Source organism: Pollachius pollachius (genome assembly GCF_949987615.1).
Source record: "Pollachius pollachius genome assembly, chromosome: 14".
In the NCBI taxonomy this organism is placed as follows: domain Eukaryota; kingdom Metazoa; phylum Chordata; class Actinopteri; order Gadiformes; family Gadidae; genus Pollachius; species Pollachius pollachius.
The window spans coordinates 12,038,927-12,066,277 of record NC_136947.1 but is presented as its reverse complement, the minus strand read 5'-3'; the positions used below and the strand labels follow the sequence as shown (position 1 = coordinate 12,066,277).

Below are 27,351 nucleotides of genomic sequence, written 5' to 3'. Positions count from 1 at the left end.
GTGTGTGTGTGTGTGTGTGAGTGTGTGTGTGAGTGTACGTGTGTGAGAGTGTGTGCGTGCTTGCGTGTGAGTCCCGCGTTCAACTCTGGGCTCGGCTACTCTGGGCTGGAGTCAGTGGAAAGGACAAGATGGCCACGGACTGTCAATAAACCATAATCAAGATCACGGATGATATCAAAAAACATAGAATTACTCCACAATGGGTTTGTCTCAGAGTTCAGAGGTCTCCGAAGGAGGGGCGTTTGGATATCACGTGCACGGGGTGAGGGTTTTGATCCACATCGAGACATTCATGTCCAAGTAGTTTGTCATACAAATAGCTGCTAGCTTACGTTGAAGTTTAGTGAAGCTACTTGAAGTGGATCAGCCGGACCAAATGTGATGAGGTGGCGCTATGATTCCTCGTATTAGGATTAGAAACGCGATTCACGTTCAACTTTTATTAGCAAGTCTTAACCACACACGAAGGAGGCATTAATGCTACACTTGTAACAGCAGGCCAACACAACATTTGGGCAGCAGTAGACTGAGGCAATCGTTTTTTGCCTACATTGTCCCTAAAAGCGACTCCGAGTAACGCGTCGTAAATGTTATTAACCAGGGATTCCCAACTGGTGGGTCGCGACCCATAAGCGGGTCGTGAGCGAGGACATTTGGTTCTCAGAGCACATGCCAGACCATTTATATTTAAAAATAAGCCGATGAATTAACTATTTTCACTAGTTTCAATGTTGATTAATGTTTAAATGGCTTACTATTCCTATTCCAACTTGTTGCTGCTGTTCTTCACTCCATGTTTTTAACATTACATCAAGGCATTGTTGATGAAATATTGGTAAATAGAATTTTGTATATTTTGGACATGACTTAATGACTAATGACACATGTTTGTCTTGAGGCTAGTCCAGCTGAGAACCACTGTTCTAAACAAACGTACTTGCTGCTGGTTTACATCAGTCCCTCTACCCTATATACGTGTCCTTGTGTTGCAGGTGCAGGTGAATTCTCCCGCAGAAAAGGCCGGACTGCAGCCATTCTTTGACTTCATCCTGTCCCTGGACACCACCAGGCTCGTAAGTCGACGATAACGCAGGAACGACACTGTAGTAAAACGCTTAATATCAACGGTAATACCGCCCCTTTGAATGAACACGAATGGCGTACACAAATGCAGGCTAACGCCACAAAAGAACCCTTCCCCACATCTCACGCCGTTCCGTCCCACGCCGCAGAACGAGGAGAACGACCAGCTGAAGGAGCTGCTGAAGGCCAGCACGGAGAAGGCGGTGCGGATGGAGGTGTACAGCACTAAGACCATGCAGCTCCGGGAGCTGCAGGTGGTGCCGAGCGCCCTGTGGGGGGGCCAGGGGCTGCTGGGCGCCAGCGTCCGCTTCTGCAGCTACCAGGGGGCCAACGAGAACGTCTGGCACGTCCTGGTGAGCTGCGGCCACCCCCAAAGCAAAACGTATGGATCCCGGCGATCTCTCTTTGGATGTTGAGCGATCTAGCCGCTGTCTTGGTTCTTGCCCCCCCCCCCCCTCTAGGACGTGGAGCCCAACTCGCCGGCAGCGCTGGCGGGGCTTCGACCACATGCGGACTACATCGTCGGGGCGGATCAGGTTCTGCAAGACGTAAGAAAGAGAGAATAAAGTATTTTATTATTTTCTATTCGCTTTTGTCTATTTGATTTATTTTCCATTTCATATTCTATTGTATGTCTATTCCATACCATTCCATTTGGTTGATCATGTCCCAATTGGACACTTGAGGGCTTCCATGTGACTAGTTTGCATGAGCCTGTGCAGTGGCTGAGCGCCCAGTCAATCTGCCCTCTCTGATGTACCAATAGACATGTGCGTTTAAAAAATGTAATGGCAGACGCTTTTCCCTACAGTCGGAGGACTTCTTTTCCCTCATCGAGGCCCACGAGGGCAAGCCGCTGAAGCTGATGGTGTACCACATCGAGTCGGACAACTGCCGGGAGGTGGTGGTCACACCCAATGGAGCCTGGGGTGGAGAGGGCAGGTGTGTGTGTGTGTGTGTGTGTGTGTGTGTGTGTGTGTGTGTGTTGGGGCACATTGGAGTTGGGTGTGGTCAGGGAAATTGGCTGCTCATCAAAGCAAATCTCCCCCGAGTGTTTTATGAAAAGTAGCTTTGCATGAGATATAACTTTATTTATCCCCAGGGAAATGACGGTGCAGCCATTTGCAGAACAAAGAAAGAAATTAGCAAATAAAAAGTGCCAATATTCAAATATACAAAAAATAGTAAAGATCCCCAAGGGTCAATTACCATATGTACCGCCGGAAATGTGAAAAAATGAATGAATGACAAGATGAATAAATAGATTACAGTAGGATGCATTCCAAAGAACACAATGCCACAAGTGATTTGGCTTTTAAATGGTTGTTTCATAGTTTAGGAAAAGTTCTTGAAAAACGTGTTGGAACGAAACCAAGTGAATGTCATGTATATGACATCTATATATACATATCTACAATGTCTAATGAAACGTTGCCTTTGAACAATTTCATCACAGTTTGGGATGCGGCATCGGCTACGGTTACTTGCATCGAATCCCAGTCCATTCCAGTGTTCCCATGGAGACCCCGGAACCCCCAGCCCCTGAGGATCCGTCGCCCCCGGTGATGGTCACCCATGGGTTCACAGAGGTACAGAAGGCTCTGTCAGAACACCGGTCACACGCTCACACGATAACGCACAGCCGGTGATCATAACATCACAGTCAATGTCCGACTCAAGAGACCACATTGTCGCCTCTAATTTCTGACTTTGCTTTTGCAATCGCAATTTGTCAATCTAAATGTTGACAAATAACGAAGCTTGGCTGTATATTTGCAGTCTGTGTAGGGTTCTGTATACTAGTACCCTCTGGTATACGGTGTTGGTAAATGGTACTCCAAGCCGGTGTGCGTACTCCCTGTGAAACCTTAATCAAATCTACCAGCAAACGGTTTTGGTTACAGATCTAGTGAGTTGTACCGCAATAAAACTATAATCAGTGTGTAATGTAATACTGTACACATTGAAGTATTACATCGAAATAGAACATTGTGTATAAATGAAAAACAGCTTGAATTGTATTTAACACCCTCTCTTGACGTGAAGAATAATTTAACTGATGGCACCAATCCTATGGTCTCAATGGACAATGTTTGTCAGCAGGAGGTCTGTGGGGGGCGTTGCAGTGCTTACTGTCATTGTTGATGGTTTGTTGTTGTTTGTTTCCAGGCTCCACTGATGGCAGCCCCGGGGCAGAGTGAAGACCCAGGGGACCAGGTCTTGTTCCAGGGTGCCACCCCGCCGACCCTCCAGAGACTCATGGACCCCGGTGGGTCCCCTCTGAACAAAGCAATAAACAAACAATCACTGACATCTTTCAGTTCGGCTTTGTTCACTCTGGGACTGGATCGCAGCCCACAGACACTACACACGCCGCACCCACAACACACACACCACACACACTTTACACACAAATGATACCTACTTTTTTATGAACACTCTTAATGTGGCCACAAGCCCGTGCAGCCCCTTAATTTAGTCCTCCTCACCATGGTTCTCATGCAAACCCTAATCAACCACGTGTGTGTGTGTGCGCGATGATCCAGATGGCTCTGAGGCCGAGGTGAGCACAGACCCCGCTGAGTCCGTAGAGAGGCTTGACCTGTCGGTGTCCTCCATCGACATGACCTGCACCTCCCTGGCCATGCACGAGGAGCGCGACTGCGACATGTCCGGCGTGGGTGAGTACCGCCGCCTCCCTCCCCGGGTCGGCTGTCTTGGATTCTAAGGGTCTACAGCCTAATAATAACAGAAGTGAATTGTAGTGAACAGGCCTGACCCACCACCCACTACATAACACTACAGATAAAACACAACCTGGCTGTTTGATTTACTGTTTCTTTCACTGTTTTTTTGCAATGCTTAAGCACTCTGCATGTGAATATCTGCTTGTGTACTATTCTTCTTGTATATTGTTTCCCTGCATATATATTTTTAGCATCTAGCGTTTAGTGTTTAGCATTTTAACATTTCCACATTTTGTTGTTCTTTACTGTTATTCCATTTGTAACATGGAAGTGCAATTTCCTGAGGGAACCTTCCCGAGGGATTAATAAAGTTCCTATATATCTATCTATCATATGTTAACATTAACCCTCTTCTTCTTCACCTCCTCAGAGGAGCTGAAGGACTGCGACAGCACTGATTCCCCCCCCCACGAGGAGCTCTGCTCTCTGGCCACCCTGGACCTCACATCCACCTCCGCTCCACCCGAGTCCCCACCCGAGTCCCCACCCGAGTCCCCACCCGGCCCCCTAGCCACAGACTGCCCCACCACCACCACACACTCGCCCCCTTTGTCCCCTGCCCGTAGCGTATCCCCCGCCGCGTCCCCAGACTCTCCCCCTCCCCCCTCCACACCCCCCCAGGTGGACCTCCTGCCCCACCGGACCCTCCTCGGCGAGGCCTCGGAGGACGACCTCCTGTGCCAGGGCGGCGCCGAGGAGGTGGAGGGGGAGGAGCCTACTGAGCAGACACCGGAGAGAGGGGCGGCCGGGACCCCCACCCGGGAGCGCTGGGACGAGGAGGAGGAGCAGCATCAGGAGGAGGAGCGAGAGCCGTGATGGGGACGAGGCTGGAGGAGTCTTCCGTTGAGCTGGGTGTCCGGTCAGGCCGTGCTGCACGATTGTGAACACATTTAGCACCCGCACACTAAGGGAAGCCCATCCACAAGCAGAACCACATCTCAAACCTACAGAGCTATCTCGTTATGTTTTTATCCACACCATGTTATTCAACTTTGTCTTCCGTTAAATCATATATTTGTAGTGCTACGCTGATCAAATCTTTATGCTTTAGGGATGGGAGGGTTTTTATTTATTTTATTTTATTGATACATATATTTTCGTTTTGCGTAAATTGTTTTGACTTGGCATTGCTTGACAATCCTTTTGTATACATCAGTGGAGTAACTTGATTAAGAATACTTCCAAAGACAACATTGTTTGTAGCCAGTGGTCGGCCTCTGCTGGCTTCACGTTATTTACTACACTAAGATTTAAAGCACATCTTGTAATGCCATGTCCATGCATTTTTACTTTTTATCAATTTCATTAAGGCACTATCAAAATTTTAAACACATGGGTCAACAAAAATGTTTTTTTCAAGACATTGCAGCTGAAATTAGAAATATTCTGTGAGAACTACTATTGGATTGTTAGCATTTTTAAATTTACAAAGGTCACTACAAGAGAAACATTAAGTAGTTAGTGGTGTCGTTACGTTAAGCTCAATGCTATGTCATATCATTTCTCTGATCTATGCAATAGTTTAGAAATGTTAGAATATATGCTTTAAATATAAATGTCGATTTTTATTTGTACACATTTAAACTGATGTTAAATGATTGTTTTTGTTTTAAAGTGCGGGGTGTCTGTACACAAGTAGACACTAATAGTTAAAATGAGGAGAAAAAAAATGGGTATTTTTGCAGATATTTTATCAATGAACTGTATGTTTTATTAGGAATGAGTGCAAACAACGTTTCTGCTGTTGAACGGAGGATTTGTGAATTTTATGTCTAGAAGAACCAGATCACCCGAAAGAAGAAAATAAAAACATTTAAAATGAGACGTTCAGCCTTACTTTTCTCGTTACATTTTAAAAAACGAGGGGAAAAAACATTTAAAATTACAATAGATCTGTCATTGTTAAACCATTCAAATTTATTTCTTTGTTGAATCCCTAAAATATACATCATTCACAAGTTATTACAACAAGGGTGGGTATGTATATATATTTATATATAAATATATTTTCTTCGCTGTGTTTTGGCCTAATCACGCCATCCCAGTCCTCAGGTTTGGCCAATCGGATCGCACCGAATGAGTGCCAGAGTAATATACGCACGTTCATAAATCGGGGGAAGATTTAATTTAATTTAATTTACAACAAAAAAGGTCTTCGCTCTTCCTTCTCTGTGACACACCAAGCCAGACACGGAGACCAGAAACAGCCATCGCTTTTCTCATCCCACGGTGCAGAAGCATGTTCTTACAGCTCTACGGTTCCACTTGTGTGACTTACTAAACACTAAGTGTGGGGGGAGCCTAGCAGCAGCCCTGGTTATGCCGGTATAGGCCCTGCCCTATGATCCAAGCAGAGCACTAAGTATGAGTTCATTCTTCTTTTTAAGATATATACCTTAGATTATGTCCTGATTGCTAAAGTGACTTTAGACAAGTACAAACATTCTTGATGAAACTGCAGTTAGGTTGCAGATGAAAACATGTTTTAAAAAGGAAAGAAAAATGCCATCTTAACCTTCAAACCAAGACATTTATGTGGATCAATGTGTACTCTTCTTCGTACTGGGAAGAGGAGTCGGGTTAGTATAGCCGTTTAACTGTACAAAAAATAAAATAAAATAAAAAAAAATGCTTGGACACAAAAACAAAAAGAATCGCCTAAATCCAAAGTGTTGTACATATATTTACAAAATAAAGAACATTCAGTTCATTGATAACAGCACAGCTAGAAAGATAAGCTCAGACACTCGGACAAGTGCTTCTGTCGCTGAGGTTCAAGCTTAGCAGTCATTTTCATTTTCTAAGCGAAGGGTAAGTTCAAGTTAAGGGGAATGGTGGGGTGGGGTTGTAGATGGTGTCGGAAGTGGCGAAGGGGGTCGAGGCAAGGCTGCCGAGAGACCCGTTGTACGGTACTGATAAGTGGTGAGATACTGTAGGGTCAGCAGCAGGGAGTGTCGGCAGAAACGAGGGGGACAGTTGTCTGGAATGTACTAGAACAAAACCTTAAGTCTACTACATCCATGTGCATAGACGCACACACACACACACACACACACACACACACACACACACACACACACACACACACACACACACACACACACACACACACACACACACACACACACACACACACACACACACACACACACACACACACAAACAACGTAAGGGAGACCGGTATAGTCGGAAACAGAAATGCCAATCGGGATGGGAAAAACCGAAGGAAAAGAGAACCCAAACAGAATTAAGTACAAAATAATAACGGGTGCACAATAAAACATTGGTATCAATCCTTCAAACTGTACATACAGTAGAGCAGACGACCCCCCCAGCTCATACAACCTTTCTATTCCAGGGGTCCCCCCACACCACCCCCTCTAGTCTGCTCGGGCTTGTTCTGGCGAGATTTCCCTACGACATAACGGAGCGCCACCGCCTCTCTCAATTTCGTTGGTTCCTCGTTGACACGGCGACGCTTGACCACACAATGGGGCTGAAGGTACAATATGTCAGAGGGTGAGTGGTGATTGGCAAATGACGACAAGTTTGTTTTGTTTTTCGTTTGTTTGTGGTTTTGCGCTCGGCCTTCACGTGGACTTCTGCCTGTAGTGGAGCGTTAAGTCCCCGCCGCTCTTCCAGATGAAGTGCTTCACCGTCCGCAGGTCCATGTTGGGGTCCAGGACCTGGGAGAGGCGGGACAACGACAGGGGAATGTGAGCCTGGGTTACACAAGGACTGAACCAACCAAGAGACAGGGAGGAGGGGAAGGGGACAGCACAATGAAGGAGGTTAACAGGAAAGAAGGAAGAGGAGGAGCAGAAGGAGGAGGAGGGACAGAAGGGGAGGTGGAGGAGGAGGGACAGAAGGGGAGGTGGAGGAGGAGGGACAGAAGAGGAGAAGGAGGGACAGAAGAGCAGGAACAGAAGAGGAGGAGGAAGAGGAACAGAAGAGGAGGAGGAAGAGGAACAGAAAAGGAGGAGGAAGAGGAACAGAAGTAGTAACAGAAGAGGAGGAGGAAGAGGAACAGAAGAGGAGGAGGAAGAGGAATAGAAGGAGGAACAGAAGAGGAGAAGGAACAGAAGGGGATCAGCGATTATCATTTAAAAAAAATATCTAAGAAAGAAGGAGCAGGATGAGAGAGCAAACCTAAGACGAAATGGAAGAGAAGTGCGAACGAGGAGAGCGAGAAAGGATGGCTGAGTGGAAGGAAGAAGGGAGGGAATGGAAGGAGGGAAGGAGAGGAGGCTGAAGGAGGCACCACCCACATGGTCCTGGCACATGAGCTCTATCTTCTCCTCGGCCAGCATGGCCATGTCCTCATCCTTCTCCTGCTCGCCCGGCTTGTCGTTGGCCGAGGAGCTGGTGGTCTGCGACTCGTTGTCCAGGTTGATGATCTTCTCGTACACATGCTCCATCACCTTCCTCACCTGCAGCATGTCGCTGGCCGACAGGCGGTCCCTGGGGGGGGGGGGGGCAGAGGAGAGAGCAGACCCCCCAGATCAGGCCTGAGCCGGAAGTCTTTCGGACCGCTGATCCAGGAGACACGTCTGTGCGTGGTGAAGGAGGCTTAAGGTGGACCTTCTTGGGCTGTAAGCCAACCCTTGGATCTGACCCTTCTGACAGTCGTTATGGGCGTCGTGCGCCTTTATGGGCCGGGCCGTGAAGCCAACGGCAGGTCGGAATCGAACCAGGGTCCCTGCAGTGCTATGCTAGCGTGTTGGGTCACCGGGCCAGCCCTTTAGACTTATTTTTAACATCTAGTCTAGTTCTTTGATCAAGTGGGTAAAGTGGCCTACATGATGCGGGCGATGATCATGGTTGTTAATCAGAGAGCCTGTATTAAACAGCAGGAGAGCACTCACTTCTTCAGCGTCTTCGCTCCTGAGGATGAGTGGGGCTGGAGGTAGAAGGGGATTTTGTTGAATTTCGGCATATTTTTCTGCAGAAGAAAGATGAGGACGAAACGCATGAATACAAAAGTCATCATAAAGATAGATACAACAAGGTGAAAAATATCGCCTTCATTGTGGCTTAACATTGGGGGATTTCAAAGTGTTCATCCATCTTATCACAATGCAAATACAAACAAAGACCGTATTTGATCTTTTGCCCATGCAGACATCTTTTTACCAAGTCATTGAATGTGTCGTTTAATGTTGGCATGGAATTGGAAGCCACGCCTCCTTGATTTATTTTGGTACCAGCTGAGGGGCGACACACATTCGAACACATTGTTCCTGTTCAGCGTTTAACAGCACCCGCTCATTCCAAACACAAGGGCCTGATGTCAGTGAAATGATTATAGAGGCTTATTGAACCTCAGACAATGAACATATTACATGGGGACTCCCCATAGTTGTGCGTAGTAGGGGTGTAACGGTACACAAAAGTCACGGTTTGGTAGGTACCTCAGTTTTAAAGTCGCAGTATGGTACAGTTCATAGTTCAGGGGAAAATTTAAAAAAACTGCTTGTTTTTCAACAACGGAGAATGGCCGTAGATCAGCAGCAATGAAAACACCAATAAACTTGGTTATGGCATTTGCATTTCTGAATGCCCAGACAGGGGTTGTTGAAATAGTGTCGAGAGCTGGGTTTGCACAGCTCGTTTTTTTTCCACGGCAACGATGATAGTAACACCTGAATGGTGCCTTTTCAAATGCGTGTGCATGTTAAAGTGCTGTACGTAGACACGGAGAGCCCTCTCCGTAGCCGGAGAGCCTGTCGGAGACCCTCTCCGTAGCTTACGTGCGCAACCAATATTTTTTAGCTATCCGTCGACGCCATGAACCTATTGGTCGACGCAACGGAGACGGCTAGGGCTGTGATTGGTCCTCTACCAAAATCATTTCTGGAATCTCTTCTCCAGTTTGACTTTGCACCTTAATTACTTTGTACATTGTTTACTTTCCACCTTAAGGACCAATAAAACACCAAATAAGATTTGAAAAGCTTTGGAAGTTTATTTACAACACTGCTTACACGGTTTGTAGCATTTACATATAAGATAGATCGGGCAGCGAATTGCATTGCGTATCCGACATCCCGACGGAGAGCTGCTGAGGGGTCTCCCTAGTTACGGAGTCGGATTACAGAGTCGGAGTAGTATACTTTGGCTAAACGGTCCGGGTGAAACTCCGACTTGAAGTTTTAAATTCTGCATCGCAAAACAAGCCTTTACATTCGCCATATTAACGCTATGTACGCCACATTTACGCACCGTGGTCCACACCTCTGTAACCGCACCGAAGTGCCTGTACCGTGACGGTTCGGTACCAATACGTGCATTGTTACACCCCTAGTGCATAGTAGCTTCTAGAAATTAATCATAAAAGGAATTTGTCATGAGTAACAAATGTACCATTCTAATGTGATAAGGGCATTTTATTAAAAGGTCAATTGTAATAGTAAGTCATCCATCGTAATGACCACATACACCTTTATCTTGAACTAGAGCATGAGTTAGTAATGAGGGGACCTGAAGCAAGCGAAGGGTCCGTGGGTACTTACGTCTACGGTGATGTCTATGACCCACTGAGGCACGGTCTCATTGAGCAGCATGGACTCCGTCTCTCCTCCAGAGTCTCTGCACAGCAGCCTGCACAGCGCGACGGTACACACGGTCAGGGGGCCAGGAGCCACGGGGACTCCTATGGAGGAACTCCAGCAGGCTAAACATCCAACCCAGCCCAGCCCGGGGACATGAATACCTGGTGCAGCGCCATCCAAATCAAAACTACAGATGGACGCCCCCGGTAACATCCGAGTGCTTGTACAACATGGCCTCCAAAATCACCATACTGTACGCTGTTCCATAACTATATGATAATGAACCACTTGTCACTGAGATGAAGCTCACTGAAACTAATTAAACGCCCTAGTTTATATTAGGACATACAAATGGCAACAGAATCAACAGAAAAGACTAATGTCCTCATTTGGAATCTAATAAATTATAACATACACATTCATCGCCCACCTCTGTACATGTTATGTAAAAGCGATCAGGAGGGATTGTGCCATCCAGCCCAAGAAACAGCTGTCCAGGACCTATAGGGTTACTGGGACTGGAAGGACGGCCAGACTAAAAGACAAACCCAGCCCAACACCAGCCAGATGGCAGCAGCATCACATTACTCGGCCAGCTACACCCCGATAGGAACTGTCAGTGATATATCACTGCCGTTTCCATAGTAGACATTAGGAAAGGCCCATTGATTTATCATCCGTGGATGTGTCCGAAACGGCCATCTTGCTTTAATGATAATCAAACAGAAAGTGATTCTTAGTAATAGTAAATCAGTAACAAAGACAGCCAGCACATTGATATATACACAGCCAATCAGTAATAAGATAGGCAGAGCGTTGATATCTCCCCACCAGCCAATCAGAACCACCGATACAGCAGCTAGCGCATACATTTGCAGCCAATCAGATTCAGCCAGAGCAAGTATACCTGAACAGGGTCCGCCCCCCTGCCTCCCCGAAGATGACGGGTGTGTGCGGGGGCACCTGGAAGTAGCCGTTTCCCTTCTGGACGCGGTTCTCCTGCTCTCCGTTCACTGAGGGGTCAGAGAGAGCCGACACAGCCATGAGACCACCTGGAGACCCCCAGGCTCGTGTACCCTAAACCTCCCCGTAGCCCGATGGGGTTTGGGTGGGAACGGAGTCAGAGCGCACTGGTGGGCGCCTGATGCCAACCAGATCACACACTTAAGGCCAGTCCAAGAGCTGGCTCCATACCGTGGTTGACCTCGTTGTCCTCCTCCTCCATGGGGTTGATGTGGGTGCGGGGCCAGAACTCCAGCAGGGCCTGCAGCAGGAGGCCCCCCAGGTTCACTGGAGGACAAGTTCACGGTCATTTACACACAGTACCACCTCAAAAGACAAAGGCCATTCAGAGAGCTTTACATAGCAGGAATCACAACTTCAATTCAATTTAAAGGACATTTGAAATGGTCAAGTACTTTTTATTTCCTTTAACATGAATTGATAACATCTCACGATTGAATTATGTATTTCATTCAAAAAAAGACAACAATTCAAGCATGAAATTAAAATCATTGAGCACTCAAAGACTAAACACACGCAAAAAGGGAAAATATCAAACAAAAATATAAGAAGGCAAATGATAAGATACTGCAGGCTGCACAATAAGCCAAGGTCGAGCCAAGGTCACGTGTCTAGCCCTTCACATCACAATAAATGCCTTGTCTTCAAACACTGGACTGATCAGCCGACAGTCAGATGTGTTATATGGTCAGAGCCAAACCCCTGGCCCTCTCTCTCCCTCAGAGAGGAACTCATGTGGAGTACAACTGGCTGAAGTGTGCGTGCATGTGTGCGCGCGCGACTGTGCGTAGAGATACATATAAAGACAATATAGGAGAGATATGGTAAAGATCCAATGACATACATTTTGGGTCGGATCCATCAGAGCTTGAGAACCCTGCATCCTTTGCGGACACCCAGGCAGCGAAGCAGTCGCTCTCGTCCAACGTGATGGTGAGCATCTGTTAAAAGACAGGACAGCGTACTGATCACTGGAATACAACACATACCTACCACACACACACACACACACACACACACACACACACACACACACACACACACACACACACACACACACACACACACACACACACACACACACACACACACACACACACACACACACACACACACACACACGTAGCCAAGACCTAGCTTTATCGACCCTTACCCCCGTCTTAAGATCCACAGAGAACCAATTTGGCACGTAGACCATCTTGAAGCGCTTCTTGATCTCCTCGTCAAACTCCACCTTGCCCAGGTCTTCTCCTTTGCAGGCCTAGTGCATCAAGACAAGAGACCCCACCCAAACACCTTGGTCAGACTCACACTCTCAGACGTGACACACAAACCGAACAGAACTGGTCAAAACCAAATGATTTGTGAGGTGCATAATGAGTTAGTCTCAAAGGGTTTCACATTGAGCTCACACTACCCTTACCCCTCTGCAGGGTAAAGGGAAAAACTCTCCAAACACAAGGGAAGAAACACGTAGGACGAATCCAGGGACTGCTCGGGCTGTTAGCAGGGCAAAGGACGCCAAATGGCTAAATATAACTAGACACACAGCAGCAGCCAGGCAGACTATACCTTGAGCACGTCCCAGAATACCACGTTGTTGTTGGTGTCTTTGGTGAGTATGTGCCTCTTATCGTTCAAAATGTGACACTGGATAATACTGGCGCCTCCTGCAAAGAAACATGCAAACAGGAAGCAGATGAAGACGTACACCTTTCGAGTAAATACAAAATACACTAAAAAGATGTACTCTAATGGAATCAAGAATTAAGAGACGATTGCAAACGACAAACTTTAGATGAAACAGAAACCGACGGGAAACTCCAATAGTCCACAGGCATCCCTGCTTACAGCATCCAGCATTTCCCACTGGGGATGAATAAAGTGTCTAGGCATCGAAGGCCGTGGATAAATGAATACAGTGGCGCTTACCCTTGATGACTTGTTCCGGCTGGGTAGACAGCGGCGTCAGCGGGGTGGTGCAGTCGTTGTCGTACTCTCCAGAAGCCCTGAAGTTATGTATTCCCTTTAGAGACTGGACACAAGGAGACAGGTTATGCCCTACATGTTATCATTATTGATCATCACGATGACAGGCCGCCATGGGCTATTTTCTCTGTGACTGGTGCACAGGAGGAAATGAAGACAATGGAACGGTAATCCCACTGCCAAAGTCATTGCGAAGGTCTTAATATGTAGAAGGAATCACACCCGGAGAACCGTTATGAGGCACGGTCTACGGGTGTGCTGGCACAGACAAACACCTCTATTTCTAGCTCTAGGTTCAGCCTGGGGCCGTGGTGCGGCGGTGGCATGTGGTGGCCTACCCATTTGTTCACAGAGGACTTGGTGGTGGACACCCAGATCGCTGGGGGAGGGTCAGCAGATCTGTCCAGCTCCATCTGGGCAAGGGGAGAAGGAGAGAGACAGAGACAGAGTTAATCTGGTGGGGAAGTAGATGGATAGAGTCCTGGACCTTGGAATGAGACCAAACAGTCAATCAAAATAACCATGAATTAAAGATAAATGGATACACATTATTGGTAAATTGTATATATTATTAAAATATTCCTTCAAAAGCAATTTTGACAAATAACTGACCAAAAAGAATAGAAGAGTGTTCACTGAGCTACTACAGTCTAAGACGTTTTAAGAAATGTAACATAAACCAAGAGCATTATGATCCATCACCATACTCCATTAACCCAAACCCCCAGACATCCTCTGAGATCACAACCAAGACCCATCCGAAAGGAACCACGCTAATTTAAAACACTGCATTATAAATCTGCCAGGTCATTCCCGGTTCCCATTTCCACGGGAGCTTTAATGTGGCTAACGCCCACCAGTAAATGGCCTGTCTGGTTCTCCGGGTCCTTGTTCCGCTTTACATTTACACAAATGACAAGGTCCACACAACCAAGTTTCTAAAAACAAACAACCAACAGAGGACTAGTCCTTGCAATAGGAACCAGAAAAAATATTTACCATTCAGTTTTCTTCCAGAGCCAAAAATAAAAATAAATCTTGTTGAAGGATGCTTACAGGTAGACTGCGGAAATCGGGGTTCAAACCCACAAACCTTATGACGAGAGCCAAACACCTTTTACAACTTTAAGAGTTATGGGCTATCCACTATACACTGTCCAGTATAAAAGTACTCAAGCACATGACAAAGGGAGACATCCAAAACACAAGGTCTCGGCCAGACTACGAGAGGCTACTCGGCCAGACCGCTGGGGCCTCCTCACCTTGAGCACGGGAGCCTTCTCCTCGCAGATCAGCACGCGGATGTCCGGGTTGCGCAGGTCGGTGCAGTAGATCTTCTTGTCACGGCCACCCGAGTAGATGTGCGTGAAGGCCTCGTTGACCTGCAGGGCCCAAACGCCCTCGTCGTGGACCCGGTAGGTGGCGATGCAGCGCTGCTGGCCCAGGGACCACAGCCGGATGGTCCCGTCCGAGCTGCCTGACAGACACTGGAGGAGGAGGAGGTTAAGGGACAAGTCACATGGAGTGGTGTGGCGCTACAGTGACTCACAGGTGATACTGAGAGCAAAAATAGAGCAGCTTCCCAAACGTCTGTATGACCTGGTTTTCTATAAGTGGTCGTGCATAATAGTGACATAAGACATGATAAATCTTAAATGGGTGTTTAAATCAGAACAGTCATAAATCAGTCAGAATAAAAGAATGTTTGTCTCTGTGAGTCTTTGCTGGTGTTCGGACTCACCTGAGTGCCATCCCGATTCAACAACAGTGATTTCACATTGTCCGTGTGGCCCTTCAGTTTCATCAGCTTGGCACACGTACGAGGGTCCCAGACTCTTAGCACCTTTACAAACAATAACAACATTTATTTAGTAGACGCTTATATCGAGGAGGAGTCAGGCAACAATCCAAAGAACACAAACGAAATTGGAGTTACTACAAAAAATGTGACGTTTCTAATTACAGCAACCGGACAGTGCAGAGCGGCCGTGGGGATGAGAAGGACGAGGGGAGTAGACGTACATCAACACCAACACCATTTATAACAAGGTAATGCATGAGGTACAATGAACAGAACCTGATGAGGTAACCTGAGAGCCTCTATACCTTTTCCGTGGAGCCTGACACGATGACCGTGCCCATCTGATTCATCGCCAGGCTGTAGATGGAGTCTTTGTTCCCACTGAGTGACGAGGCTGTCGGGAAGATGAAAAACAACAAAACCACTTAGATAATCACAGGAAGTCCATTACAATGAACTACAAGACTCACGATGCACCAAGGCAGGGGGGTTCAAGTGCCATGAAGACATACTGGTGACAGTGTTGTTGGAGGCCGTGAGCGCCGTGAGCGTGTTCACGTCCCAGAGGAAGATCTGTCGGTCGAGGCCGGCGGACGCCACCAGCTCCTTGTCCTTGGCGTACGCCAGGGCCTTCACGTAGTCCTTGTGCGTCCGTAACGTGGACATGCAGAAGCCCTTGTGCGCGTTCCACACTTTGACCGTCGTGTCGGATGAGGCTGAGATCACTGGGGAAAGAGGTGGGGGTTGTTTTGTGTTAACGTTGAGTCCGTTCGCAGGCGGGATTAATTGAAAGTCCACATGACAGAAGAACATGAGATCATCCGGGGTCGACCCACATGTGGTCGCACTTACATGTCTTGCCGTTGCAGCATAGAACAATGTCGTTGACCCAGTCTGTATGATGCTCCATGGAGGCAATGTACGGGTCCTGCTACAATGAAAAATAATAGGAACCAATGCCTTAGCCATCATCTAATCAGGGATACACATAACTGCAACCCCACAGTATGAGAAAAACATAATTTCTGCATTGATAGTTTCATTTGTGATGGGCACAATGAATTACTTTGTGCTGGTTGACACTCCATATCCGGATGATCGAGTCCCTCCCAGCCGTAAACAGTCTGTTGAGCGCAGGGTCCAGTTGTAGCGCATTCACCCCATTCCGATTGTACTTCTCCACCTCATCTCTAATGACATAGGACACCTGTAACACACAGTAGAATCATGATTGTTGGTTTGTGGAGTCTCAATTACAGAAATCAATGCAATATATAGTTTGAATTAAATTACCGTAACTACAATGACAATTTGCTGTGTTTTTGCGTTTCGTAAATGCTTCTGCGATAGGCGCCACGATAAATCATAGATTGTCGCGGCAAGATAACAATACGTTTTGTCCATTCGTGTTAAAGTGTATGATATTGCATACTTGCAAACTGCATGGTAGGACTGCCGTCGGACGTGCATTAATCCAGCAAATAGACAGAGCCAGTTGCAGTGTTAAATTACGTTAATGTTTACCGAAGCTGAATGTGTCGCTCATATGACGGAATAATCATAGACGCAAACACACCTAAACTCAATCAGATCCACAGTCACAACATGTGAATTTGGTGAAGAATTTACGATTGGTTGAAAACGCTAACTAACGTTAGCTAAGCTAGCTAAGTTAGCCGGCTGGAGTCATGGTTCAACAGTCCTACTGTCTCCTGCGAGGGGTTTTCAATGCCCCCCGTGCGTCCACAATTTGTGAATTTAGATTAAATCTCATTCCCTGGTCGTTTGTAGGCATCGACTAGTTATTACATAATTATGATTTACCTGTACTTTTCTCCGCCCAGCAGCATTTTGCCGATGATGGGTGGCCATCTTGCATGTTGACAGTCAATGCGTGTGATTGTACATCCGGAAGAAACGAAAACACTCTTTTGAGGTGTGTGGGTCATGTAGTTTTGTAGTTTTATTCTTTCCTCCGACTCCACGCTTGGCCCTTTCATACGGAGTTAAATATGATTCATTTGATTATTTCCAATGGTTGGGCTCTGCACACTTTTAAATTGAGACATTGTTATTTCCTTTATTGGAACTGCTATTTTATACCACAATTATTAGTTTTTAATTTGATCAAAATAATACAAAATACTTATTTTGTAAACCATAAAAATCGATATCGATGCAAATTACCGTTTGGCACGCAAACGCTATCCTGTTTGTAAGAGAGCTAGTGGTTTGTAAATTTCAAAGAAGTTAACTGAACTATTTACACCAGCAGATGGGGCGAGAAGACAACACAACAAAAATAAATGATCGGTTATAGTTGCCCATGAATCCAGGTGTTTTTCAGCCTTCTTGAGTAAGATAAATGCAGGCTACTGTCTCAAATAATATACAGCACAAAACCTATTTGGAGGTGTAAACCGTATGCCATTCTCGTCAGAAGGAATGGAATGATTTTTTTGTCTTTGTAAATGATTTTACAAAGACAAAATATCCACATCTGAAAACAATAAAACACTTTAGATTGGGTTACACATAGAATGTCAAACGTACATTTGAGAATAACATGGATTTACATTTTTTATTTTAAAAAGTTTGAAAAAATAATCCCAAATAGTCTAATCCCACTGATGCTCGTCGCTCGACCAGCCCTCCCTCCCAGATCCACATGACGGACTGCAGTGCGCACGAGCTGCCACCGGCACTCGCGACTTGCTTCTTGCTTCCTGGCGGCGCAACTGTAGAAAGAAAGCGCTGAAAATTCTGTTGCGCACCCATTTTTTTAAAGAGTGTATCAACTTCGGACCTGCCGTCTAACAGGAATAAAGAACAAACGATTCGAATGGCGGGAAGAGGTTCTCGTCAAGTGACAGTTAATGGCTTGTGCACCTGCCCGCGTTTAAAATGTCCAACGTAAGGTAATTCAGCTGGTCTAGAAGACAATTGACTGGAAAATCGGATTTCGTTTTTGTTACTCACTTGCTTGAGGGAAATTATGGGTTTTGCGCGCTGGATTTGGCACTTCCCTCTACTGAAATCCCCACCTAATTCTGGAAGCTGCGCCGTTACCATCACAGTTTTACATGTGAGTATATTTGTCAGTATTTTAATGTTTTGCTTTCAGCGACTCTAATGCTCTATCTCTGTTCTATTTGGTTCGGCGTTCGCCAACGACAAGTTACAGGGGGATAGTGAGTGCGAAAACCAGGCTGTCAATTGTTTTAATTTAGAAAAAATGGGAGCACATTGTACCAATAAAACCTAAATCAAAGAATCGAGGGACATAGTTTGGCCTATAGACATAATGTTTGTGTGTCGGAAAATTCATGATTGAGCTATTTTTGAGCAGCCTCTGCATCCTTCATGTCTGTAGGTCTTATACGAGTTATCCTCCTGACTTGCTGTTGGACTTCACTTAAGAATTTAAATTAAATATTACACACATCATTGACAAGTGAAAGCTTACTGGGGCCTATTCTGGATAGTTTTTTATCGTTCTCGTGTTATCCCGATGGCCTTAGTTCTTTACATTAATACATTCAAATGGACATTTCGATGCAATAAGTAGGACCATGAGCTCTGAAATGCATGTTTCTTCGTAGCTTCCCTATGCCTGCAATTTACAGCTTTAAATCTGAATTTCTTCAGGGTAGGGCTACCTCATTACAATTCTTTTTTATTTACATGTTTGGCGATCAATAATTAACAGAGAACATTCTAACAATGCGAGGTCACCTTTTGTCAAAGTCTAATATTGGAAAAAACAAAACAAAAGCAGGCAAACGAACTTAAAGTGGCCCTTGACTTCAATGTCATATTTTGTTGAGCTCATCACCTTGGCCCGCGCGCAACGTTGTGGTTTCCCTATGCATTATGTCACATCACATATCCACTAGGCTATACAGTAATCACAATAAAAGCTTTTTGTTTCAGGGTTTTTTAAGAAAATATAGGCCATCGTCACTTCGGTGCGCACCTTGCAGCAGGATACAGAGTGTGTGTGTGTGTGTGTGTGTGTGTGTGTGTGTGTGTGTGTGTCTGTGTGTGTGTGTGTGTGTGTGTGTGTGTGTGTGTGTTTCTGTGTGTGTGTGTGTGTGTGTGTGAAGGCAACAGCCTCCCTCTCCGTGGAATAATAAGCCCCGCTGTGTTCCGATTAAACATAAGCCTTGACTTCTCACAGTCTGATCAGCATCCTCAAAGTCAAGAAGACTTCTTCTTGAGCCACACACTTATAAATCATACTCATACATCTTACGACTAAAATACATCATAGTGGGCCTGAAATGTCCCATCAGGGATAAATAAAGTAGGACATCCTATTTTATCTTGTCTTATCAAAACGTGACATAAGATGTGAATTTTAATAAAAAATATATATATTTTGACAGTAGGCTCTAATGAATCTTCATAACAACCACACCATGGGAATCCCCATTGAAAGGGTCAAAAAAGTCAGGATTATCCCTTGGTTTTACATTTGAAAACCTGAGGCAGCTGGGTATATCCAGTCTCACTCGTGTCCTTAGATATCCCTCCGGATAGAGTCAGTAAGTAAATAACATACCACCTGCTTTGATCATATACCCACCCTAACTCATTTGAACTCATTCTATAAGATTAATATAAAATGTTAAACATGTATGAATTGTTTGAACCTTGAAAGCCAACGTTAACACAGCCAGCCCCAGGTTCCAATCAGTCTGACTCGGGCCAGGTTAGGCTGCTTAAAACAGACATCATCCACAACCACTCCGACATATAATACTGTAACTAACTATTACTGTAAACTAAAGGTGATGTGTCTAGCTAGAAGCATTTCATTAAGGCAGTTAATATATGCCATTTGGTTGATGCTATTATCCAAAGAGGCACACCACCAGCTCCCTTCATGCATGGGGGTCACCCCATCCATCGCAACCCCTAACCCTGGCAGTGCTAATGCCATGCTCTCCTAGTAGAGCTACAGGGCGATATACAGTGTTTGGTAGCTTGAAGATGGTTGGTTGTGTGTTGCTGTAACCTCACGTCAAAGAGAGAGAGGGATTGCCCCTGTCATCCAATGGGATTTGACTCCTCTGTGAATCCCACGTCGCCCTTTTACAATCCAAGGGGTCGTGAAAGTGACAAGAGCTCATAGGTCACACTGGGGTCCTCTGACTTGGCTTAGTCTCAATGATACGTTGAACGCAGTCAATAGGATTGTGTGTCTCACATCACCTCCCTGACCCTACTCACCTTTCCAAGCATTTCAAGCATTGTTCCTTTTGAACATAATACAAACTTTTCATGTTTTTTTGTATATGTCAGTTCTCTACTCATCTCTCAACCCTCTTCTTCAAATATAGTCATATGGACATTAAGTTGCAAAAAAGTTGAACATCGTCACCTAGTCTATACTATTCCAGGTTGAAATGTTGTGTGTGTGTGTGTGTTTGTGTGTGTGTGTGTGTGTGTGTGCGTGTTAGTGTGTGTGTGTGTGTGTGTGTGTGTGTGTGTGTGTGTGCGCATGTTTATGTGTCTACTTGTGTGCTGGGCACATGTGTGTGTGTCTGCGTGTGTGCAAATGTGTATGTGTGTTTGTGTCTGTTTGTGTCTGTTTGTGTGTGTGTGTGTGTGTGTATGTGGGCATCAGGCTCCTCCACATTGAATCCAATTATTATAATTATTGCAGTGATGATGATCATATCACATCTGGCCATAAATAGGAATTAATATTAATTCAGCTAAGAGATGCTATTCGCCCCGCTCTTTCTAATTCTTCTCACCCCATCCCACCTCACCCCACCCTACCTAACCCCAACCCCCCTAAGCCGGCTTGCAAATCAAAAAACAGCACCCATTGGCAAACATGCTCTCTGTCCATTTTAATGTAGATTAATAACGTCCTGACCCAAATACGTATATAGTATAGAAACACTGCTGACATTTCTGCTGAGGATTCACATTTGAAGATTGAGATTTGAGAGACCACCAACTTTGATGTTATCGCATAATATATAGCTTTAGTATGTGTGTTCATGTTGGAAATATACGTATATCTGTATTATGTTCTCAAAACTTTGATTTGAATGAATACATGTGTTACGGTCAATGGAGCATTTTAGGAACCTGTTATGGGAACGTATGTAGCGAAATCCTTTTCTTCTCAGTATTTTAAACCAACACAAGGCTGATTAATTTCAACCCAATCAGTGTGCACTATTTTTAATGTGTTGGTCCAGCCAGTTGACAGTAATGTAGTCTTGTAGACGACAAAGACACCCGTTGTAAGCCTACTCTATCTACTTTGTGGCTTTGTGAATGTTACATATTTCTGGTGATAGGGAATAGTCAGCATCTGGCTCCTGTTTGTAGGAGTGCAAGTGGAGCTGGGTTCAACCTTGGTGAGAGATCAAGTAAAAGCCGATGACCTGCTTCTGGCCAGATGGGTGATAAGCAATCTGGAGAGGAAGAGACAGATCAGGACAGGAAGTGACATATCATGACATGAAGAGACATTTCAGGACAGGAAGTGACATTTTAGGACAGGAAGTGAAATATCATGAAGGGAATGCCGCCTTCAACGCACTCAGAGTTTCCGGGAGTTTCAGAGTTTCGGAGCTTAAGCTCGGAGGAATGTGCTTTGAACACTCTGTTGGGTCGGAGATTTTGCTCTGGGTTTCCTGCGGAAGTAAAGCTACCGAGTCCTCCGAGTTCACGTCGCAACAATCGATGCCCATTTCGCTGTCATTGCATTTATAGGCTAAAGTGAACTCGCAGCAAGCATTAAGCATTAACTTTTGCTTAAGATACATTGCTTACAATTATAAACATCACCGGATCAATTCTCTATCATGTTCAACCATCGCAAGCAGTTCTAATAACTGATTCATCTGATTCAGCTAAGAAGCGCAAAGAGGCCCCTGCGGGAATCCATACTTGTTGTTGTTATGAAGTCTAGTGTCAAGAACGATCTGTTTCTTTGGTTTTATCAGGTTTCCTGAACGCTCTGATTTCGGAAGTAGGGAAGGTACAGGTAAGACACGTAAGAGCTTCCGAACCTCAGAGCGTTTTGAAGGTGGCAGAAGAGACCGGACATCACACATCAGGACAGGAATTGACATATCAGGACAGGAAGAGACCGCAAGTGGCATATGAGGACAGGAAGTGACGTATCAGGAGAGGAAGAGACCACAAGTGGCATATCAGGACAAGAAGTGACATATCAGGAAAGGAAGAGATCGGAGGTGACACAACAGGCCAGGAAGAGAAATATCAGGACAGGAAGAGACAGGAATCGTACAGTCCACAGGTGCAGTGATTATTATCAGTCATCCAGTTTACTTATAAGGCTCAAATCAAAAGTTCACCTGTCCAAAGTGATGGCCCGCAGTCTGGGGTTTAATCCTTTTGAACGGGGGGGAATAGGCGTCACGTATTCTTCTGTATTCTTCCCCAAAGGGAATGTTTTCTGTTGTTCTACACATCGATTTCACATCCAAAGCCCTCCTACTATCCATACCTCGTCTCTCTCTCACTCTCTCCTCCCCTCCCCCCTAACCTGGCTTCTCCTCCGTCTCCCCTTCCCAGCAGCGGTGAGTATCTTGTGGTCGTGCGGGGCATCAGGATGAGAAGATGGCAGCCATATTGTTACCAACAGGTCCCGATGGCGTGCGGCGCTTCACCCGCCAGTCCCTGGCCGCCCTCCAGCAGCGGATCTCCGAGGAGCGTTCCCGGAGCACCAGGGACTACAAGGAGGACCTGGGCGACGTGGAGGTCCCCAGGCCCCGGCCCGACCTGGAGGCCGGCAAGCAGCTGCCCCGCATCTACGGGGACCCCCCCTCGGCGCTGGTGGGGGTGCCGCTGGAGGACATCGACCCATACTACTTCCAGAACCAGAGGGTGAGAACAGGAAGGAGGTGGGGGGGTGTAGAGGGTGTGGGTGATGGTGTATGTTGGTGTGTGTGTGTAGGTCTCTTTGTGGTTGTTCGGTCTGATCTTTGAAGTTCGGAGAGGATGCGAGTGTGTGTTCGTGTTTGTGTGTCTGTGTTTGTTTGTTTGTTAGTTGGAGAGGTCATGTTTGGAAGGCTTTAGCAGGAGAGATGGTTGTAGTTGGCAGAGTAGTGGGGTTTAGCTCCATCTTTGATCAAATGGTCATTGTTGTTGCCGAACATGTAGGAATTGAAGAAAGGTGGTGTTGGATGAGTCAGAAAGTGTTCAACATAGTACAACATTAGGGACTTTTGAGAATTGTGCTCTTTTCTACTGTCTGAGATTTGATGGTGGGACATATATTTACAAAAGGGCATAATTGAATGTCTAATAAAAGCCATCCGTTAACCTGAACTGCGGAAACCAGCGACAATATTTGAGGCAAACTTTGTATTGCTCAATATCATCTTTGTTTTCTTGATATCGGATCAACATCGACCTATTGAAATGACTTTCCAAGTCTATCCTCATCTTGTTAGTTCATAATGGGAGCTATGAACTAGTAGCTGAACAGAGAATTGTGTGGGGGGGAGGGGGGGTTGTGATTGAACCCCGTCTTCAGACCTCTAAGCCGGCACTGTATAGGGAGGGCTGCGGCGGTGGTCGCTTTGCTCTCACTCTCTCTGCCGTCGTCTTTGTTTTGGTTTGTGGCGTGCTGCTTCTACTGAAGGATTATCCCGAGGTTGGTTGATATTTAACTAAATGCCGTCGCCACATCTGGAGCAACTCCACTTTGAACTGGCGGCTTCCCTCGTGACCACGAATAGCCAACCCTGGGTCTCACCATCAGGCAATCACCTCGCTTGCTTGCAAAAGTGCAATGCTTTAGTGGTGACAGGAATCCATGGTGCTGGTCAGTAATGTTTTCACCATCAATTCTTGTTATAAGATCTGCCCTTAAAGAAGCATTGCAACCAAAATCGATGGCCATATCCATTTATTCATATATTTTAAAGTTGTACTATTTAATACACTATCGTCAACATAGTAATCTATGACATTTTATCACCCTGATTAAAATCAGACCATAATTAAGAAAAATATATGTTTTTTCAGTCTCTGCCAACCAGTCTTCTGAGGATTCCAGCAATGTTCTTTTGATGTCAAGTCCTATGGTATACTCTTTGAAATGGGGAAGAAGGGACACATGCGGCGAGTTGTGTGTGGATGGGTGGAGCTCCGTCTGGACAGCGGTAGACTTTAATGCCTGCGTTTGAGAGAGGCTTAAGCTTCTTGGACAGTACGTTTAACGCCGTGTTTAAGGCTCGTACTCAATGACTCGCACTAGCCTAAAAATAAATATCACAAAGTCGCCGTCGGTTGTAACAATTCGGATAACCAACCCCTCCCTCCTTCCTCAAACTCCAAAACGCATATTTTCCTATCTCATAGTGTTCGAATTTGAGATGAACATGGGGGTTTCCTTATGCTTCACATGATCAAAGTATGAGTTTTGAAAGGATAGCACTATACCTTATATTACCACGTACTACTATGTGATGACCCTACTGGACTCCTTAGTATAGTGTTTTGAATGCGTAAAACGAGTATGTTTAACACATCTGACTATCAACCCAGTAGGTTCAAAGATAGCAGGTGTTCTCATTATGTTCTGTTGCGTCAGCGGTTAGGAGTTGGATACAAAGACCCTTCTGAGAACCCCGATTGTATCCCAAATCGTATGGTTTAAAGATAAATAGCGATGAATAATATGTTCCTCTGTTTGTGTTTCCCTCGCAGACTTTTGTAGTGCTCAACAAAGGGAAGGCCATCTTCCGCTTCAGTGCCACGTCAGCCCTCTACATATTCACCCCGTTCCACTGCATTCGGGCCATCGCCATCCGGGTCCTGGTCCACTCATATCCTTAAGCAGGCATGCCCGTCTACCTGAGAGAGAGAGAGAGAGAGAGAGAGAGAGAGGGTGTGTGTGTGTGTGTGTGTGGGTGTGTGTGTGTGTGTGTGTGTGTGTGTGTGTGTGTGTGGTTGTGTGTCTGTGTTAGTTGGTCTCCCATCTTTTGTGTGATCCATGGACAAGTGCATGTTTGAATTGAAGTATTAAAGGGATACTGTTCTCTCTTTGTGCTATTTGAAATGATGGTAGCTTTTTTGTCTCGACTCAATTCACGGCAGGTTGGACTTCCTTTGCATTTAGTTGCCAAGCACTCATTTTGAACCAAAGCCACTCAACTTGAGTGAGACTGTGAACAATTAAAGCAAACACTCAATGGCGGAGTATCAATACTTGAAAAAAAAATACTTTTACATGCAAAGTTTCCAAAAACAAACAACTGGACAGTGCAGAGTAGCTATAGGATCCCGGTATCCTTTGCTGGTATGGGCTCCCTGATATTTGTTTTGCGAGGACGAAGAGACATGTTAATGTAATTAGGGATAATGTAATAGCGGCGCTACAGAGTTTCTGAGGCTTCAGGGAGATTACACTAATGATGAGGGAGCAGAGTTTCAGGGGATAAGCTGGGGATGGTGCTATAGGAAGGTTCTATAGGATGTACATGAATTGATATTATCTGTCTAGCCTCTCACAGCCTAAAGTTTCTAGGATTCAACCATGTAACCAATATCCAGAGTATGCCTGTAGGTGGCTATGAGCAAGGTGCCCCAATCCTAATGACATGAATCTGAATTCACTGAAAGTTCCATTGAATTAAAGTGTCTGGTCAATGCCTAAGTAATGAATAGCGTATATGTTGTTGTTGCTTATTTTGTTCAGCCCTACCACAAAGAATCAATCAATTGCATGTCAGAGAACTCTGTTTAAATATTTAATTGACTTTATGCATTTTATATAAACTCCTCAGGGAAGTTTCAAAGATATTCCAGTCAAACAGGAACTGCCTCAGCAAGCGGTCCCAATTCAATACTGATTTAGCAGTAATTATTATCCACTTCCTTTGCGTCCCCTCTCCCCCTTATAGATCTGTTGGATTTTGCCATAGTCCCATTTTTATCGAAACGGCTTTGTAACGTTCCTCTGCCAGAGCATCGGGAAACCCAATCCTCTGATATCCGTCTTTAATCTGCGCAACGAAATAAGAGCAAAGGAGATCATGACATTACACATGCGGTGGCGTCGGCTGCTCTCTATTAGGTCCTCAGACAGAGCCCAGCGGTCCATTTCAAAGGCAGGGCCAGGGAAACCATCTCTCCCCAGTCTCCTCTCCTCCTCTACCTCTGGGATAAGCTGAGCGGTCACTATCGCTACGCTAGCCCAATGGGCTTTCTTCAGCCGATTAAAATGTCATGTCTGCATCGTTAGCCGCTAAGACATCCTGTGGCCGGACAGGATGTGACCTCATTGATGGGCTGATGTTGAGGTTGACATTGTGCACCTAAATCAAAGGAAACTCTTTTTATACTGTCGTTATATATATATTGATTATTATTCAAAGTATAATGTATTGAACATAAAGTTAAAACTATTATTAAATGAATGCATAAAGGATACTGCCCTTTGAAGCTTCTTAGCTCCCAGCATATGATGGGTTACATGCAGAGGAGGATTTTCCCTATGGGGATTAATAAAAATTATAAAAAAATACATTTTAATAAATACCTAGAGATAAATGCAGACTTAGCCATTCCTTTGATTTATATATTGACTTAAGCGACATTCACACATCAATTTGTTGGATTGCTCACCAACCACGACATACAGATAACACTATTTGTTTTTTTCTGTGACTGAAGGTAATGTGCTTATGCTAATACCATTTTTTCATTTTCTTCTGATGCTTCTGACGCATTTGTTTGTCTACCCATGAGATTTATTTAATGATATCACTGTCAACATTCGCTCTCAGGCTGAAATCTTCTGTCATGCATCTGAGTATGTTTGTAAATCTCAGTTTAGTCTAGTTTTATAATACCTTTGGCACTCAACCATCCCATTGTAACCCTTTCATTGTAGCATCCTTCTCATATTGATAGGATTATTTTATTAAACATCAAGCTGCTTTTGTCAGGGTTTGAGGCTGATAGTAAATGTATTTTTTTTCCTCGTGGGTTGCCTCTTAATCATTGTCGGTAACGCTTTGCATTTACTTTTTCCTTAACACTTTTCCTCACATTATTCAGCCTCTTCATTATGTGCACCATTCTGACCAACTGTTGTTTCATGGCTCTGTCGGACCCGGCCCCGTGGACCAAGTATATAGAGTAAGTAAAC

At 45.2% G+C, this 27,351-nt stretch overlaps 3 protein-coding genes across 3 annotated transcripts in view; 2 read left to right on the top strand and 1 right to left on the bottom strand.

Moving 5' to 3' along the window:
* Window positions 1-123: 123 nt before the first annotated feature.
* LOC307086187 (Golgi reassembly-stacking protein 1-like) lies at window positions 124-5,652 on the top strand. The gene is made up of 9 exons (XM_079751320.1): window positions 124-262; window positions 993-1,073; window positions 1,233-1,436; window positions 1,545-1,631; window positions 1,895-2,025; window positions 2,540-2,672; window positions 3,253-3,352; window positions 3,630-3,764; window positions 4,201-5,652. The coding sequence occupies exons 1-9, from the start codon at window positions 200-202 to the stop codon at window positions 4,644-4,646; spliced, it is 1,380 nt and encodes a 459-aa protein (XP_079607446.1). The 5' UTR covers window positions 124-199; the 3' UTR covers window positions 4,647-5,652.
* Window positions 5,653-7,131: 1,479 nt separating this feature from the next.
* Window positions 7,132-17,089, bottom strand: LOC307086186 (WD repeat-containing protein 48). Its single transcript, XM_079751319.1, has 18 exons — window positions 17,019-17,089; window positions 16,261-16,401; window positions 16,047-16,125; window positions 15,707-15,919; window positions 15,500-15,588; window positions 15,135-15,236; window positions 14,656-14,880; window positions 13,732-13,806; window positions 13,337-13,439; window positions 12,977-13,074; window positions 12,558-12,665; window positions 12,249-12,345; window positions 11,576-11,671; window positions 11,289-11,394; window positions 10,343-10,430; window positions 8,696-8,772; window positions 8,099-8,291; window positions 7,132-7,516 (listed from the first exon to the last, which is right to left on the bottom strand). The coding sequence occupies exons 1-18, from the start codon at window positions 17,064-17,066 to the stop codon at window positions 7,421-7,423; spliced, it is 2,034 nt and encodes a 677-aa protein (XP_079607445.1). The 5' UTR covers window positions 17,067-17,089; the 3' UTR covers window positions 7,132-7,420.
* A 5,719-nt stretch (window positions 17,090-22,808) lies between these two features.
* The window catches only part of LOC307085743 (sodium channel protein type 3 subunit alpha-like), a gene marked incomplete at both ends in the record, with an annotated part of 35,166 nt that continues 30,623 nt past the window's right edge, over window positions 22,809-27,351 (top strand). Inside the window, 3 exons of the mRNA XM_079750605.1 lie at window positions 22,809-23,075; window positions 24,906-25,024; window positions 27,252-27,341. Coding sequence (XP_079606731.1) covers window positions 22,809-23,075; window positions 24,906-25,024; window positions 27,252-27,341 — 476 coding nt within the window. The remainder of the gene's footprint in view (window positions 23,076-24,905; window positions 25,025-27,251; window positions 27,342-27,351) is intronic.

Bases quoted from the DNA above. Each gene is read 5' to 3' on its own strand.
- LOC307086187 (XM_079751320.1), top strand. From the start codon at position 200: ATGGGTTTGTCTCAGAGTTCAGAGGTCTCCGAAGGAGGGGCGTTTGGA. The intron at 2,026-2,539 runs GTGTGTGTGTGT...ATTTCATCACAG, and splicing joins GCCTGGGGTGGAGAGGGCAG to TTTGGGATGCGGCATCGGCT. The intron at 3,765-4,200 runs GTGAGTACCGCC...TCACCTCCTCAG, and splicing joins CTGCGACATGTCCGGCGTGG to AGGAGCTGAAGGACTGCGAC.
- LOC307086186 (XM_079751319.1), bottom strand. From the start codon at position 17,066: ATGGCCACCCATCATCGGCAAAATGCTGCTGGGCGGAGAAAAGTACAG. The intron at 15,589-15,706 runs GTATGTCTTCAT...TCTTCCCGACAG, and splicing joins CTCCAACAACACTGTCACCA to CCTCGTCACTCAGTGGGAAC. The intron at 14,881-15,134 runs GTGAGTCCGAAC...CTCCTCCTCCAG, and splicing joins TGAATCGGGATGGCACTCAG to TGTCTGTCAGGCAGCTCGGA.